Raw genomic sequence first — 13,195 nt, 5'->3', positions numbered from 1 at the left:
GCTGGGGAACTACAAAATAGGCTGTCAGGCCTGAGAGAGGAAGATGAAGAATTCTCCCTTTTAACATCAGGAACCAACTTGGGAGATAAGGCACCTTTTTGTTCAGGACCTTGAGCTGCTTAAAACCAAGGCTGACAGCAAGTACTCTACCTCTCTAAACTTCTTCCTGTTTCTCTTTGCTGTGTTATTGTTCTCTGTATATTTATATATATATTGGCTACATCTTTTTCTGTAAATATTTTTATTGCACCCTTTTGACGTTTTAGTAATAAATCTTACTTTTTGAAAGTGTTAAACTGTTTCTAAAGTTCTTTAATGCAAACTAAGAATCCCTGCCTCTGAAGAGCACTACTGTGTGTTTTAAACTTCTGCATACATCTGCCTGCGGTGACAGTGGTATACAGATGATTATTCAAACCTCATGGTGTTATTGCTGATATTGCCGAGTTTCCTCTTTCTCCGTACAAAAAGGAGGTGGTGGCAGTGTGAAGGGTTAATTGCGTAATTAACCTGACCCAGTAACAATCGCCCAGGCTGCCGGTACATCGATTGTGGTCCAGTGCGCTGGAAAATCTTTGTGCAGGGTGCAGCTGAGTGTGGCATTGTTACGCACAAAACAGTGCGGTTTTAGATCGGCTAGTCCTTTGGTCACGAGTTGGTGAGAAGGGCTGGGATCTGACGTTGTGATCGTCACACTAGCACCTGAGCGTGATGATGCAGAAGGACCTAGAGGCTGGCGCTAGCACCTGAGCGTGATGATGCAGAAGGACCTAGAGGCTGGCGCTAGCACCTGAGCGTGATGATGCAGAAGGACCTAGAGGCTGGCGCTAGCACCTGAGCGTGATGATGCAGAAGGACCTAGAGGCTGGCGCTAGCACCTGAGCGTGATGATGCAGAAGGACCTAGAGGCTGGCGCTAGCACCTGAGCGTGATGATGCAGAAGGACCTAGAGGCTGGCGCTAGCACCTGAGCGTGATGATGAAACACGATAAATGCTGCACTGCCATTCCTGCTCCTTCATAAAACCGGAGTGAAAAGATCTTCTAAGTGTGTTGTAAACTCCTCCTATTACGCCCCATTCACACCCAAGTGTTGTGGAGCGCGAAGCTCAAAGCCCCAAAATGCTCCGGGGGGGGGGGGGAAGAATCAATATTACTCTATGGAGAGGGTTCACATCTTCACTCCAAGTCGCCTGAAGCTCAAAAAAGTTTTGGAGCTACTTTTGTACTTCAAATTGGGCAGATTTGCACGTTTTTGGCACATTTTTATTCCCATAGAAAAGAATAGAAATGCACAATTGGCACGTTTTTGCAGGCTTTCACGCTTTTTAACACGCGTTTTGCACAATTTTCTATTCAAATGATCGAAATGTAAAAAAAAAAATATAATATATGAATAAATAAATGGAAAATAAATCAAATAAATACACAAATAAATAAATCATAAATAAAAAAGTAACCCCCTAACCTTAAAAATTTTTTTTTATTAAGAATAATAATAATAATAAAAAACATAAGAACAAAAAAAATACAATAATAATAATAATTATGATAATAAAAATAAATGATTATTTTATTACTTAGTTTTTAGGGTGTTAAGGTTATGGGTTAATTATGATTAATTTATTATTACAAGTATTTATTTATGATATTTTTAATATATTTGTGTATTTATTTTGTATTTATTAATATATGATGATGATTATTATTATTAGTAATATTAATCACCCTAACAAAAAAAATGTATAAATAAATAGAAAAAAATAATAATAAATAAAATACAAACCCAACCCCTAATCCTAACCCTAATGAAACCTCAACACTAACCCCCTCACCCTAACAAGAAAACAAAATAATAATGAATATAATAATAATAAAAAAACTAAAAGCTGACGGAAAAACCTAGAAACAAATGATACAACAGACAAATTTCTCTATTGGCTAATAAAAAAATGCCAAAGCTCAAAAACAGCTAAAAATGCTGTATAAAAACGCACAAAAATCACAGTAAAATAAATAAAATTGGCGGTAAAATATGTGTGAAAAACCTGCTTGCAACTGTGATGATTAAATCGTAAGAAATTCAAAATAAAAATGTAATACACCTCCCCCACCTGTTAATATGTGTGTTTAGTGAACCAATCAATATTAAATGAATATAAAAAAAACATTTGAAGTGAAATGAATTAGTGTCTATGACAGGTGCTACAATGCACCTCCCCCTATCACAATGTGTACAAAAGTCCATATATCAAAACCAATGTTCAATATTTTAAATCAGTTCAATCCTTATGAAGTAGACCTTGTCCCTGTACTACAAGACACCTTCCACACCCTATAAGAGTGATTGGTGACGAAACCACTGCAAACATGTAGCTAGTGATCCGCGCTGACACTCATGCTCCTCCTCCAGAACCCCACTCACCGCAAGGTGCTGACCCCCTACAGACAGGTGGGTGACAAGCGCTTGTTTAGCTGCGTTCCTTCTGTGAGCCCCTAATGGGTTGTCCACCGTGATCGGGTCCTCCCAGTGTGATCGGGTCCTCCCAGTGTGATGGGATCCTCCCAGTGTGATGGGATCCTCCCAGTGTGATCGGGTCCTCCCAGAGTGATGGGATCCTCCCAGTGTGATCGGGTCCTCCCAGTGTGATCGGGTCCTCCCAGTGTGATGGGATCCTCCTAGTGTGATGGGATCCTCCCAGTGTGATCGGGTCCTCCCAGAGTGATGGGATCCTCCCAGTGTGATGGGATCCTCCCAGTGTGATCGGGTCCTCCCAGAGTGATGGGATCCTCCCAGTGTGATCGGGTCCTCCCAGTGTGATCGGTACCTCCCAGTGTGATCGGGTCCTCCCAGTGTGATGGGATCCTCCCAGTGTGATGGGATCCTCCCAGTGTGATCGGGTCCTCCCAGAGTGATGGGATCCTCCCAGTGTGATGGGATCCTCCCAGTGTGATCGGGTCCTCCCAGAGTGATGGGATCCTCCCAGTGTGATCGGGTCCTCCCAGTGTGATCGGTACCTCCCAGTGTGATCGGGTCCTCCCAGTGTGATCGGTACCTCCCAGTGTGATGGGATCCTCCCAGTGTGATCGCGTCTTCCCAGTGTGATGGGATCCTCCCAGTGCCATCACGTCCCCCCAGTGTGATGGGATCCTCCCAGTGTGATCGGGTCCTCCCAGTGTGATGGGATCCTCCCAGTGTGATGGGATCCTCCCAGTGCCATCACGTCCCCCCAGTGTGATGGGATCCTCCCAGTGTGATCGGTACCTCCCAGTGTGATCGGGTCCTCCCAGTGTGATGGGATCCTCCCAGTGTGATGGGTACCTCCCAGTGTGATCGGGTCCTCCCAGTGTGATCGGTACCTCCCAGTGTGATCGGTACCTCCCAGTGTGATCAGGTCCTCCCAGTGTGATCGGTACCTCCCAGTGTGATCGGGTCCTCCCAGTGTGATCGGGTCCTCCCAGTGTGATGGGATCCTCCCAGTGTGATCGGTACCTCCCAGTGTGATCGGTACCTCCCAGTGTGATCGGGTCCTCCCAGTGTGATGGGATCCTCCCAGTGTGATCGGGTCCTCCCAGTGTGATGGGATCCTCCCAGTGTGATGGGATCCTCCCAGTGTGATCGCGTCTTCCCAGTGTGATGGGATCCTCCCAGTGCCATCACGTCCCCCCAGTGTGATGGGATCCTCCCAGTGTGATCGGGTCCTCCCAGTGTGATGGGATCCTCCCAGTGTGATGGGATCCTCCCAGTGCCATCACATCCCCCCAGTGTGATGGGATCCTCCCAGTGTGATCGGTACCTCCCAGTGTGATCGGGTCCTCCCAGTGTGATGGGATCCTCCCAGTGTGATCGGTACCTCCCAGTGTGATCGGGTCCTCCCAGTGTGATCGGTACCTCCCAGTGTGATCGGTACCTCCCAGTGTGATCGGGTCCTCCCAGTGTGATCGGTACCTCCCAGTGTGATCGGTACCTCCCAGTGTGATCGGGTCCTCCCAGTGTGATCGGGTCCTCCCAGTGTGATGGGATCCTCCCAGTGTGATCGGTACCTCCCAGTGTGATCGGTACCTCCCAGTGTGATCGGGTCCTCCCAGTGTGATGGGATCCTCCCAGTGTGATCGGGTCCTCCCAGTGTGATGGGATCCTCCCAGTGTGATGGGATCCTCCCAGTGTGATCGGTACCTCCCAGTGTGATCGGGTCCTCCCAGTGTGATGGGATCCTCCCAGTGTGATCGGGTCCTCCCAGTGTGATGGGATCCTCCCAGTGTGATGGGATCCTCCCAGTGCCATCACGTCCCCCCAGTGTGATGGGATCCTCCCAGTGTGATCGGTACCTCCCAGTGTGATCGGGTCCTCCCAGTGTGATGGGATCCTCCCAGTGTGATCGGTACCTCCCAGTGTGATCGGGTCCTCCCAGTGTGATCGGTACCTCCCAGTGTGATCGGTACCTCCCAGTGTGATCGGGTCCTCCCAGTGTGATCGGGTCCTCCCAGTGTGATCGGGTCCTCCCAGTGTGATCGGGTCCTCCCAGTGTGATGGGATCCTCCCAGTGTGATGGGATCCTCCCAGTGTGATCGGTACCTCCCAGTGTGATCGGTACCTCCCAGTGTGATCGGGTCCTCCCAGTGTGATGGGATCCTCCCAGTGTGATCGGGTCCTCCCAGTGTGATGGGATCCTCCCAGTGTGATGGGGTCCTCCCAGTGTGATCGGTACCTCCCAGTGTGATCGGGTCCTCCCAGTGTGATGGGATCCTCCCAGTGTGATCGGGTCCTCCCAGTGTGATGGGATCCTCCCAGTGTGATGGGATCCTCCCAGTGTGATCGCGTCTTCCCAGTGTGATGGGATCCTCCCAGTGCCATCACGTCCCCCCAGTGTGATGGGATCCTCCCAGTGTGATCGGGTCCTCCCAGTGTGATCGGGTCCTCCCAGTGTGATGGGATCCTCCCAGTGTGATCGGGTCCTCCCAGTGTGATGGGATCCTCCCAGTGTGATGGGATCCTCCCAGTGTGATCGGGTCCTCCCAGTGTGATGGGATCCTCCCAGTGTGATGGGATCCTCCCAGTGTGATCGCGTCTTCCCAGTGTGATGGGATCCTCCCAGTGCCATCACGTCCCCCCAGTGTGATGGGATCCTCCCAGTGTGATCGGGTCCTCCCAGTGTGATGGGATCCTCCCAGTGTGATGGGATCCTCCCAGTGCCATCACGTCCCCCCAGTGTGATGGGATCCTCCCAGTGTGATCGGGTCCTCCCAGTGTGATGGGATCCTCCCAGTGTGATCGGGTCCTCCCAGTGTGATCGGGTCCTCCCAGTGTGATCGGGTCCTCCCAGTGTGATGGGATCCTCCCAGTGTGATGGGATCCTCCCAGTGTGATCGGGTCCTCCCAGTGTGATCGGGTCCTCCCAGTGTGATCGGGTCCTCCCAATGAGGTCTCCACTTCTTCTCCACCACAGAGATATGCAGTAGAGAGAAGCTTCCATCACAGTGTATCATATATGGGAATTTCCCAATCAGTGTGTTCCAGAACGTCGATGCGCTCCACATGCAGACTCCTAGAGACCGGAAGTGACGCAATTTGCTCCGGATATAAAGATATTAGCGGAGCTTCTGGAGACTGCGAGCCAGGCCTCCTCCCCCGACATCAGTGCCCCTCCCCCGACATCAGTGCCCCTCCCCCGACATCAGTGCCTCTCCCCCGACATCAGTGCCTCCTCCCCCGACATCAGTGCCTGACCTGACAAATGTGCTTCTGGTCCAACCTTCCCATAGACACCCTCCTAAACCTTGTGGACGGCCTTCCCAGAAGAGTTGAAGCTGTTATAGCTGCAAAGGGCGGGGCCAACTCAATATTGAACCCTATGGACTAAGACTGGGGGGCCACTAAAGGTCATGTGTGTGGAAAGGGCGGGGCCAACTCAATATTGAACCCTACGGACTAAGACTGGGGGGCCATTAAAGGTCATGTGTGTGGGAAGGGCAGAGCCAACTCAATATTGAACCCTACGGACTAAGACTGGGGGGCCACTAAAGGTCATGTGTGTGGAAAGGGCGGGGCCAACTCAATATTGAACCCTACGGACTAAGACTGGGGGGGGGCCATTAAAGGTCATGTGTGTGGAAAGGGCGGGGCCAACTCAATATTGAACCCTACGGACTAAGACTGGGAGGCCATTAAAGGTCATGTGTGTGGGAAGGGCGGGGCCAACTCAATATTGAACCCTACGGACTAAGACTGGGAGGGCATTAAAGGTCATGTGTGTGGGAAGGGCGGGGCCAACTCAATATTGAACCCTACGGACTAAGACTGGGGGGCCACTAAAGGTCATGTGCATGGAAAGGGCGGGGCCAACTCAATATTGAACCCTACGGACTAAGACTGGGGGGCCACTAAAGGTCATGTGCATGGAAAGGGCGGGGCCAACTCAATATTGAACCCTACGGACTAAGACTGGGGGGCCATTACAGGTCATGTGCGGGGGAAGGGTGGGGCCAACTCAATATTGAACCCTACGGACTAAGACTGGGGGGCCATTACAGGTCATGTGCGGGGGAAGGGCGGGGCCAACTCAATATTGAACCCTACGGACTAAGACTGGGGGGCCATTATAGGTCATGTGCGGGGGAAGGGCGGGGCCAACTCAATATTGAACCCTACGGACTAAGACTGGGGGGTCATTAAAGGTCATGTGCAGGGGAAGGGCGGGGCCAACTCAATACTGAACCCTATGGACTAAGACTGGGGGGCCATTACAGGTCATGTGCGGGGGAAGGGCGGGGCCAACTCAATATTGAACCCTACAGACTAAGACTGGGGGGCCATTAAAGGTCATGTGTGTGGAAAGGGCGGGGCCAACTCAATATTGAACCCTACGGACTAAGACTGGGGGGCCATTATAGGTCATGTGCGGGGGAAGGGCGGGGCCAACTCAATATTGAACCCTACAGACTAAGACTGGGGGGTCATTAAAGGTCGCTGGAAAGGCCGGCAGCCCAATACTTGGGGCAGTATAGTGTGTATCTCAGGGCGGCGGCTCTGTAATGGGTCTGTCCAGGTAAATGCCGATAAAACTCAGAAACGCATAATTTTATCCCTCCACAGAGAATCCCAGAGTAAGGAAGATGCAGAGGAGAGGGGGGACCTCCTGTCTTCAGATGACTCCTTTGAACCGTACCCGGAGAAGAGGTAATATATCTCCAGCTGAGACTGGGAGGCCATTAAAGGTCATGTGTGTGAGTATTTGCAGACTTTAGTTCTGCTTCAGTATTAGGGAACGCCGATTGTATGGAGGCGAGGGCTGCCACGGTACAACACGCTATAAAATACATCATTTGACATCACAGGAGACTGCAAGGAAATGGTAAAAAGGGTTAAAAAGACTGCTAGAGATTTTTCCATGTTTCTTTCTTCCCGGGCACTAGGGGGCGCAGCCGCTCACCACCCCATCCAATACATGCTGACCATCTTGGCTGGAGTTGGCCATTTGGCTCCGCCTCCATTCTCCTGTTCTGGCCGGCAGTAATTATGTTATTGTTAAGATACAAAAGTAAGATAAGTGTAGAAATAGTTTTTAAAGGCAAAAAAATGCAAAAAAAGAATTAAAAATGTAATTAAAAGCCTGAATCAGTCAGTCACATGACACACGGGTGTATAGACAGGCCGGTCATTAGTGTAGCGCTACCCCCTTAAGAGCCGCTGAGTATTTTGGGGTTCCCTGTCTGCTCTGCGCCAACTTTGGAAGCACAACTCCTGCGGACACCACCGTGAGACCTTCACCAGGAGAATCCCCCGGCCCCCCCCGGGACACACAGCAATCGCACCGTTTAACCCCTCGCCTACCGGGCACTTCTACCCCCTTCCTGTCCAGGCCAATTTTCAGCTTTCAGCGCTGCCGCACTTTGATTGACAATTGCGCGGTCATGCAACATTGTACCCATATGAAATTTTGATCATTTTTTTCTCACAAATAGAGCTTTCTTTTGGTGGTATTTAATCGCCACTGGGCGCTCTACTTTTTGCGCTATAAATAAAAAAAAGTGCAAAAAATTTGAAAAAGAAAAAAAAAATTTCTTTGTTTCTTTTATAAAATTTTTCAAACAGGTAATTTTTCTCCTTCACTGATGTGCGTTGATGAGGCGGCACTGATGGGCACTGATAGGCGGCACTGATGGGCACTGATAGGCAGCACTAATGAGGTGGCACGGATAGGCGGCACTAATATGCAGCACTGATAGGCGGCACTGATAGGTGACACTGATGATGGGTACTGATAGACGGCACTGACTGGCATCACTGCTGGGCACTGACTGGCGGCACTGACTGGCACAACCCCTGGGCACTGACTGGTGGCACTGACTGGCAGCCCTGCTGGGCTGCACTGGTGGGTGGCACTGGTGGGCAGCACTGGTGGGTGGTCACAGGTGGGTGGGCACAGGTGGGTGGCACTGGTGGGCACAGGTGGGTGGGCACAGGTGGGTGGCACTTCTGGGCACAGGTGTGTGACACTGCAGAGTGGCACAGGTGGGTGATCTGCTTGGGCACAGGTGGGCGGAGCTAGTGGGCGCACTGCTGGGCACAGGTGGGCGGAACTTGCGGGTGGCACTGCTGGGCACCGATCATCAGGGCACTGATCATCAGTGTCCTGATGATCGGTGCCGATCCCCGCTGTGACAACTGCCGGTTCTCGGCAGTACTTTCCTCACGATCTGACAGCGTGAGGAAAGTGCAGCTGAGAACCGGCACTTGCATTTCCCTGTGATCAGCGTGTCATTGGACACCGCTGATCAGGTGGTAAAAGGCCGCTGTGATCGGCCTTTTACCACATCACGTGATCAGCTGTGTCCGTAGGACACAGCGATCACGGAGATCGCCGGGTGCGCACCCCCTGGGGCGCGCAGGAGAGCGCGTTCTGGGGGGACGTCATATGACGTCCACCCAGAACTGGCCGGCCGCAGTGCAGCCGTCATTCGGCTATCTGCGGTCAGCAACTAGTTAAGGTGAACCAATATTTTGGTTTTTTTTTTAGATCAAAGAAATGGTGCAAACTCAAAAGAAATAGGAGTATTTGTGTACAGCTGCCAGACACTCTGCAGGGCTCAGCCATGTGATCAAACACAGCACCCCTTTAAAACAAACCCAAATTGTCCCGAGTTTAAACACCAATCCCGCCACTGAGATATCTTCCCCAAAAATGAACTGTAGAAGGCGATCAAGAATTCGGACTCACTTTTGTAATCTCAGTTGTCTGGGAACAGAGTTTAAGTAAAAGATGAATATACAGATGTTAATGCCCCTTATACACCGGCCCAGAATAAAAAAAAAAAGAATACAACTCTTCTGTGTGCTTGTTGGGGCCCCAGTTGGTGCACATTTGTTTGAAAGCAAGATTTATGGAGGAAGGATACACAGCAGTAGGAAAAAATTCCTCCTCGGACTGATGGTGATAAAGTTAGAGCAAGGATCCCTTAGTGGAAATGGGTGAAGGCAAGGGTCAGTAGAGATGAGGAAGGGGGATGGGGGAGGACTTTAATTAAATTTGTATTCCAATAGGTTAGGTAATTGTCTTGATGAAGCTATATGGCTATAATATATTGGAGATGGGATATTAAGAGCACTCCCCAGCTGTCCCCAAAGATGCTTGTACTGCAGGAGCAGTCCTGCATGCAGAGCAATGGGAGGGGGTACTACAGCTGTAGGCCTCAACACTGACTTTGGCTAGAAGATGGTAGACTGTGATGCCAAGTGTCCTGCACTGATATAACTGACAAGAGAACAGGATCTCTGGTAACAGAAGACAGTTTGGGTTGTGGAACCCTCTCACCAAATCTGCAATCTGGGTGTAGTCAAGAACTGTCTCTTGGTTGGGGGTCCTCTTGGCCCCTCTAAAGGATAGAAGAATAATGAGCACGATTCCAAAATCTGTAGGTCTGTTGAGTCAGCTATCTGTAATCCTTCTGTCCGGCTTTCCGATGCAACCAGATCCGGTCTGGGCCTACTGAGTCCCACACCAACATCCAGCACACGTCCTCCTTCTCTCACAGTCTCTCTCCTCCCTCCTGGAAATTCCAGGGCTTTTGGCTATATAGGCTCCCGCCCCTTACCAGTTCCTCTGGGACTTGTAGTTTGCTTTCAGCTTGTCCGTTCACAACAGTCCCACCTTCAGCATACAAGTTCAGTAATGCCGCCATCTTGTGGAGAATCAACATCCTGCAAGCGGTAACAGTGCAGTGTGTTACATTGGTATTGGTCACCAGATAACATTCTTGCTTACCATATAGCTGGCTATTTTCTCTCTGTCCAGTGCCCGGGTCACCTTAAGCCATCCAGTAGTCCTCTCTATGACAAAGGTCCCCACGGGGGGAGAGTCGGCCCCTTGGCCTGTGATGCTGAAGAACACAGACATTTCGCTTGCCCTGATGGATTTGACCTGGAAGGAGGCAATATGGGAAATGAGAAGAGTGCGAAGCTTTCAGTCAGGGGACACTAGTTATGATCGATTATTTGATATGGGTTGAGGTTGTCTCTTCATTGTCATGATTCCTTATGTAGCCAGATGTTGACTGACCCGAATGACACTCCTCCGAACAGCAGGGGGAGATACAAGTCCAGAGAACTCATAGAGCTCACACCCGGAACCCTGGGAGTCGTAGTTCGAGACTGCAGCCAAGCATTGACTTTTCTGAACTACAGGTCCCAGCAGATCCTGTGTGAGCGGGAGGAGATAGTTTTTATTGAATCGTCCAGGAAAGCCCACTCTCTTGGCACCATGGGGGTCCATGCAGGAAGATCTGCCTGTGCCAGTAGGGAACATAAAGTATGCCAAGAAAGACTGGCAGTGGAGAGATCGCTGGGGATCTGCAACTCTGTCAGTCCGGTCTATCTTGTGGGCTTTCCACCGAGACACCAGAGCATTCACCAGACCCTCTGCTCCCAACCATTCAAGCTACAGCCACACTGAAACCCGCCTTAAGGGGCCCCTTCCATTGCAGAAGCCTATCATCACATTAGGGAGTTGATGAAAGGGCCACCAGCCCATCTTGTACTGTTAGCTGTAGACAGGACTCTGAGAGCAGAACATTCCTTGTACCCAACCCACATCCATGTATGGAGTCTATCCAGCATTCTGTCACTTAAACACATACGGTGCCATTACCATGCCAAGGTTGCCTGTCATAGGACATCATTACCTTCTATTCCACCCTGCACTGCACGGAGCTGCACCTATTGTTATCTTACTGCACGCAGGGTTGAAGGACTGTCTTAAGTGCACCAGACAAGAAAGGGCCCCAATGTAAGCCGGCAGAAGATTAACCTTGAGGATTGCCCCTAATCAGGGGCGGACTGACCATTTGGAAACTTGGGCACTGCCCGAGAGCCTGGGGTCAGTAGGGGGCCCCGTGAGATGCCTCTGGTACCTTTTTCATAGGTTTTTTTGAGCGTGGGCAAGGACACAGGGGCCCCATGATCCCCTATTGCCCGGGGGCCCCATGAGTTGTCAGTCCGCCCCTGCCCCTAATATTCGCCTTACAGGTTTCTCTTTTATTCCTCCATTACGTTTATATTGTTCAAACTTAACCGCGTTCACCCAGTTGGTTTAGGCCAAGCTCCGCCTCCATTAGTGCACATCGGCAGTATAGCCCCTTTATTGGTAGATCTAGTCTCTTTGCTGCCCATCCTCACGTTTTGAATGGCATTGCTAGTGTTTATGCTGGTCCGGGTGGCCCATGTCTCTTCTATTTAGCCCTCATGGTCAGCCATCCCCATGCTAGACTGAGCTAAATGCTTGTCAACGTATTTGTGTTTCAGTGTTACTGGGTGATACTACATTGACAATACCTTTGATAACTGGGCTGGCAATATCATTGGAGCATAAGGTTTGTTATGTGTCATGGTGTTTGCTGACCTTCACACTCAACCGGGTGTGTCAGAAGGGCTGAGGCCCTTGGGAAGGTCGAGGCAAAGAACAGAGGACCCATCTTACTCAGCGGCTCCTATGGGGGTAGTGCCACATAAATTTTGCTTTATATTTGTGACCCCATCTACTTTTATTTTCCTACTTTTCTGATGCCCATGGATGATAGGTGGGATTGGCCCTTGTGACAGGCTGACTGGTTATCTCTGCCGAAACTTCAGCTTCCACCATTCTGGAACCAGAATATAGCAATTTCAGCCCAAAGCTCCCTAATCACCAGACAGGACCAGTACATTAGGTGGGGGCTGTAGACAGCAAATTTACCCCAAGCATCAGACAATCAATGTTGGAGTAAAACAGGACTGACTTTATTAAAGCGGAATTCCACCCAAAAGTAGAAGCTTGTTTGCATCCTCCCCGCCTCCACTGCCATATTTGGCACATTTGGGGGGGAGGGGATACTTTGGTTTTGACAGGTACCCACTCCCAATTCCGCCTCAGTTTGCTGCTGTAAAGTGAGGCAGAAGTTTGGCCCCCTCTTTCCTCCCACAGTCTACTGGGAACCTTCACGGGTCCCAGAAGACTGCCGGACCAATCGGAATGCGCAGCATGACTCACGCATGCGCAGTAGGCACCCGGATGTGAAGCTGCAAGCTGTCCCAGCCTGGTGCCCACAGTTGAGATGCCGGTGCTGGGCAAAGAAGAGGGAGAGAAGGGACGGTGCAGGGGAGCACATCACTGGACCCCAGAACAGGTAAGTGCGCGTTTGTTAAAAGTCAGCAGATCCAGTTTTTGTAGCTGCAGACTTTTAATAAACACAAAAATGTCTGGAACTCCGATGTCAGAAACCACAGAATATTTATACACAAAAACCCTTCAGGTATGACACACATCAGAATAAAATCATAAACAACCAAACTCAAAAGAACAATGGGCTCCTTCCTGGCACCTAACAGCCTGGACTCTGGAGGTGATTATCACCCAGAGTCAGCCAGGTAATACATTATTCAGGAATAGGTCCCAAAATGAACTCCTTCACGCTTGATTCACACCCTGTACCTATTATGGGCTCAGGGTGACCTAAACATAATGCCAGGAGAGAGCAGTAGAAATGTATATTGTAACCCCAAAAGGTCTGAGAGGGTTTCCATAGTCAGGAGGCTGATCTCCAGGCCCCTCCAAGGACCCAGGTCACGGTGGGTTCCATGACACTCCTATATAGACAAACATTTGTGGACACCTTCCAAACGATATACAGTGAAGGAAATGTGTATTTGCTCCCCGGCTGATGGT

The 13,195-nt window shown here is 50.2% G+C and overlaps 1 protein-coding gene across 1 annotated transcript in view; it reads right to left on the bottom strand.

Annotated features, from left to right (window-relative positions):
* LOC149433031 (cadherin-1-like) overlaps positions 1-13,195 on the bottom strand; it is a 77,028-nt gene that overhangs the window by 45,536 nt on the left and 18,297 nt on the right. The window contains 1 exon segment of the mRNA XM_089664737.1: positions 10,262-10,417. Within this exon segment, the coding sequence (XP_089520863.1) occupies positions 10,262-10,417 (156 nt within the window).

This window comes from Staurois parvus, unplaced genomic scaffold, assembly GCF_062004578.1.
Source record: "Staurois parvus isolate SC_StPar_1 unplaced genomic scaffold, SC_StPar_1.0 ptg002015l, whole genome shotgun sequence".
NCBI lineage: Eukaryota > Metazoa > Chordata > Amphibia > Anura > Ranidae > Staurois > Staurois parvus.
Note: the sequence above shows the minus strand (reverse complement) of the source record. Positions and strands in the feature narration are given on the sequence as shown.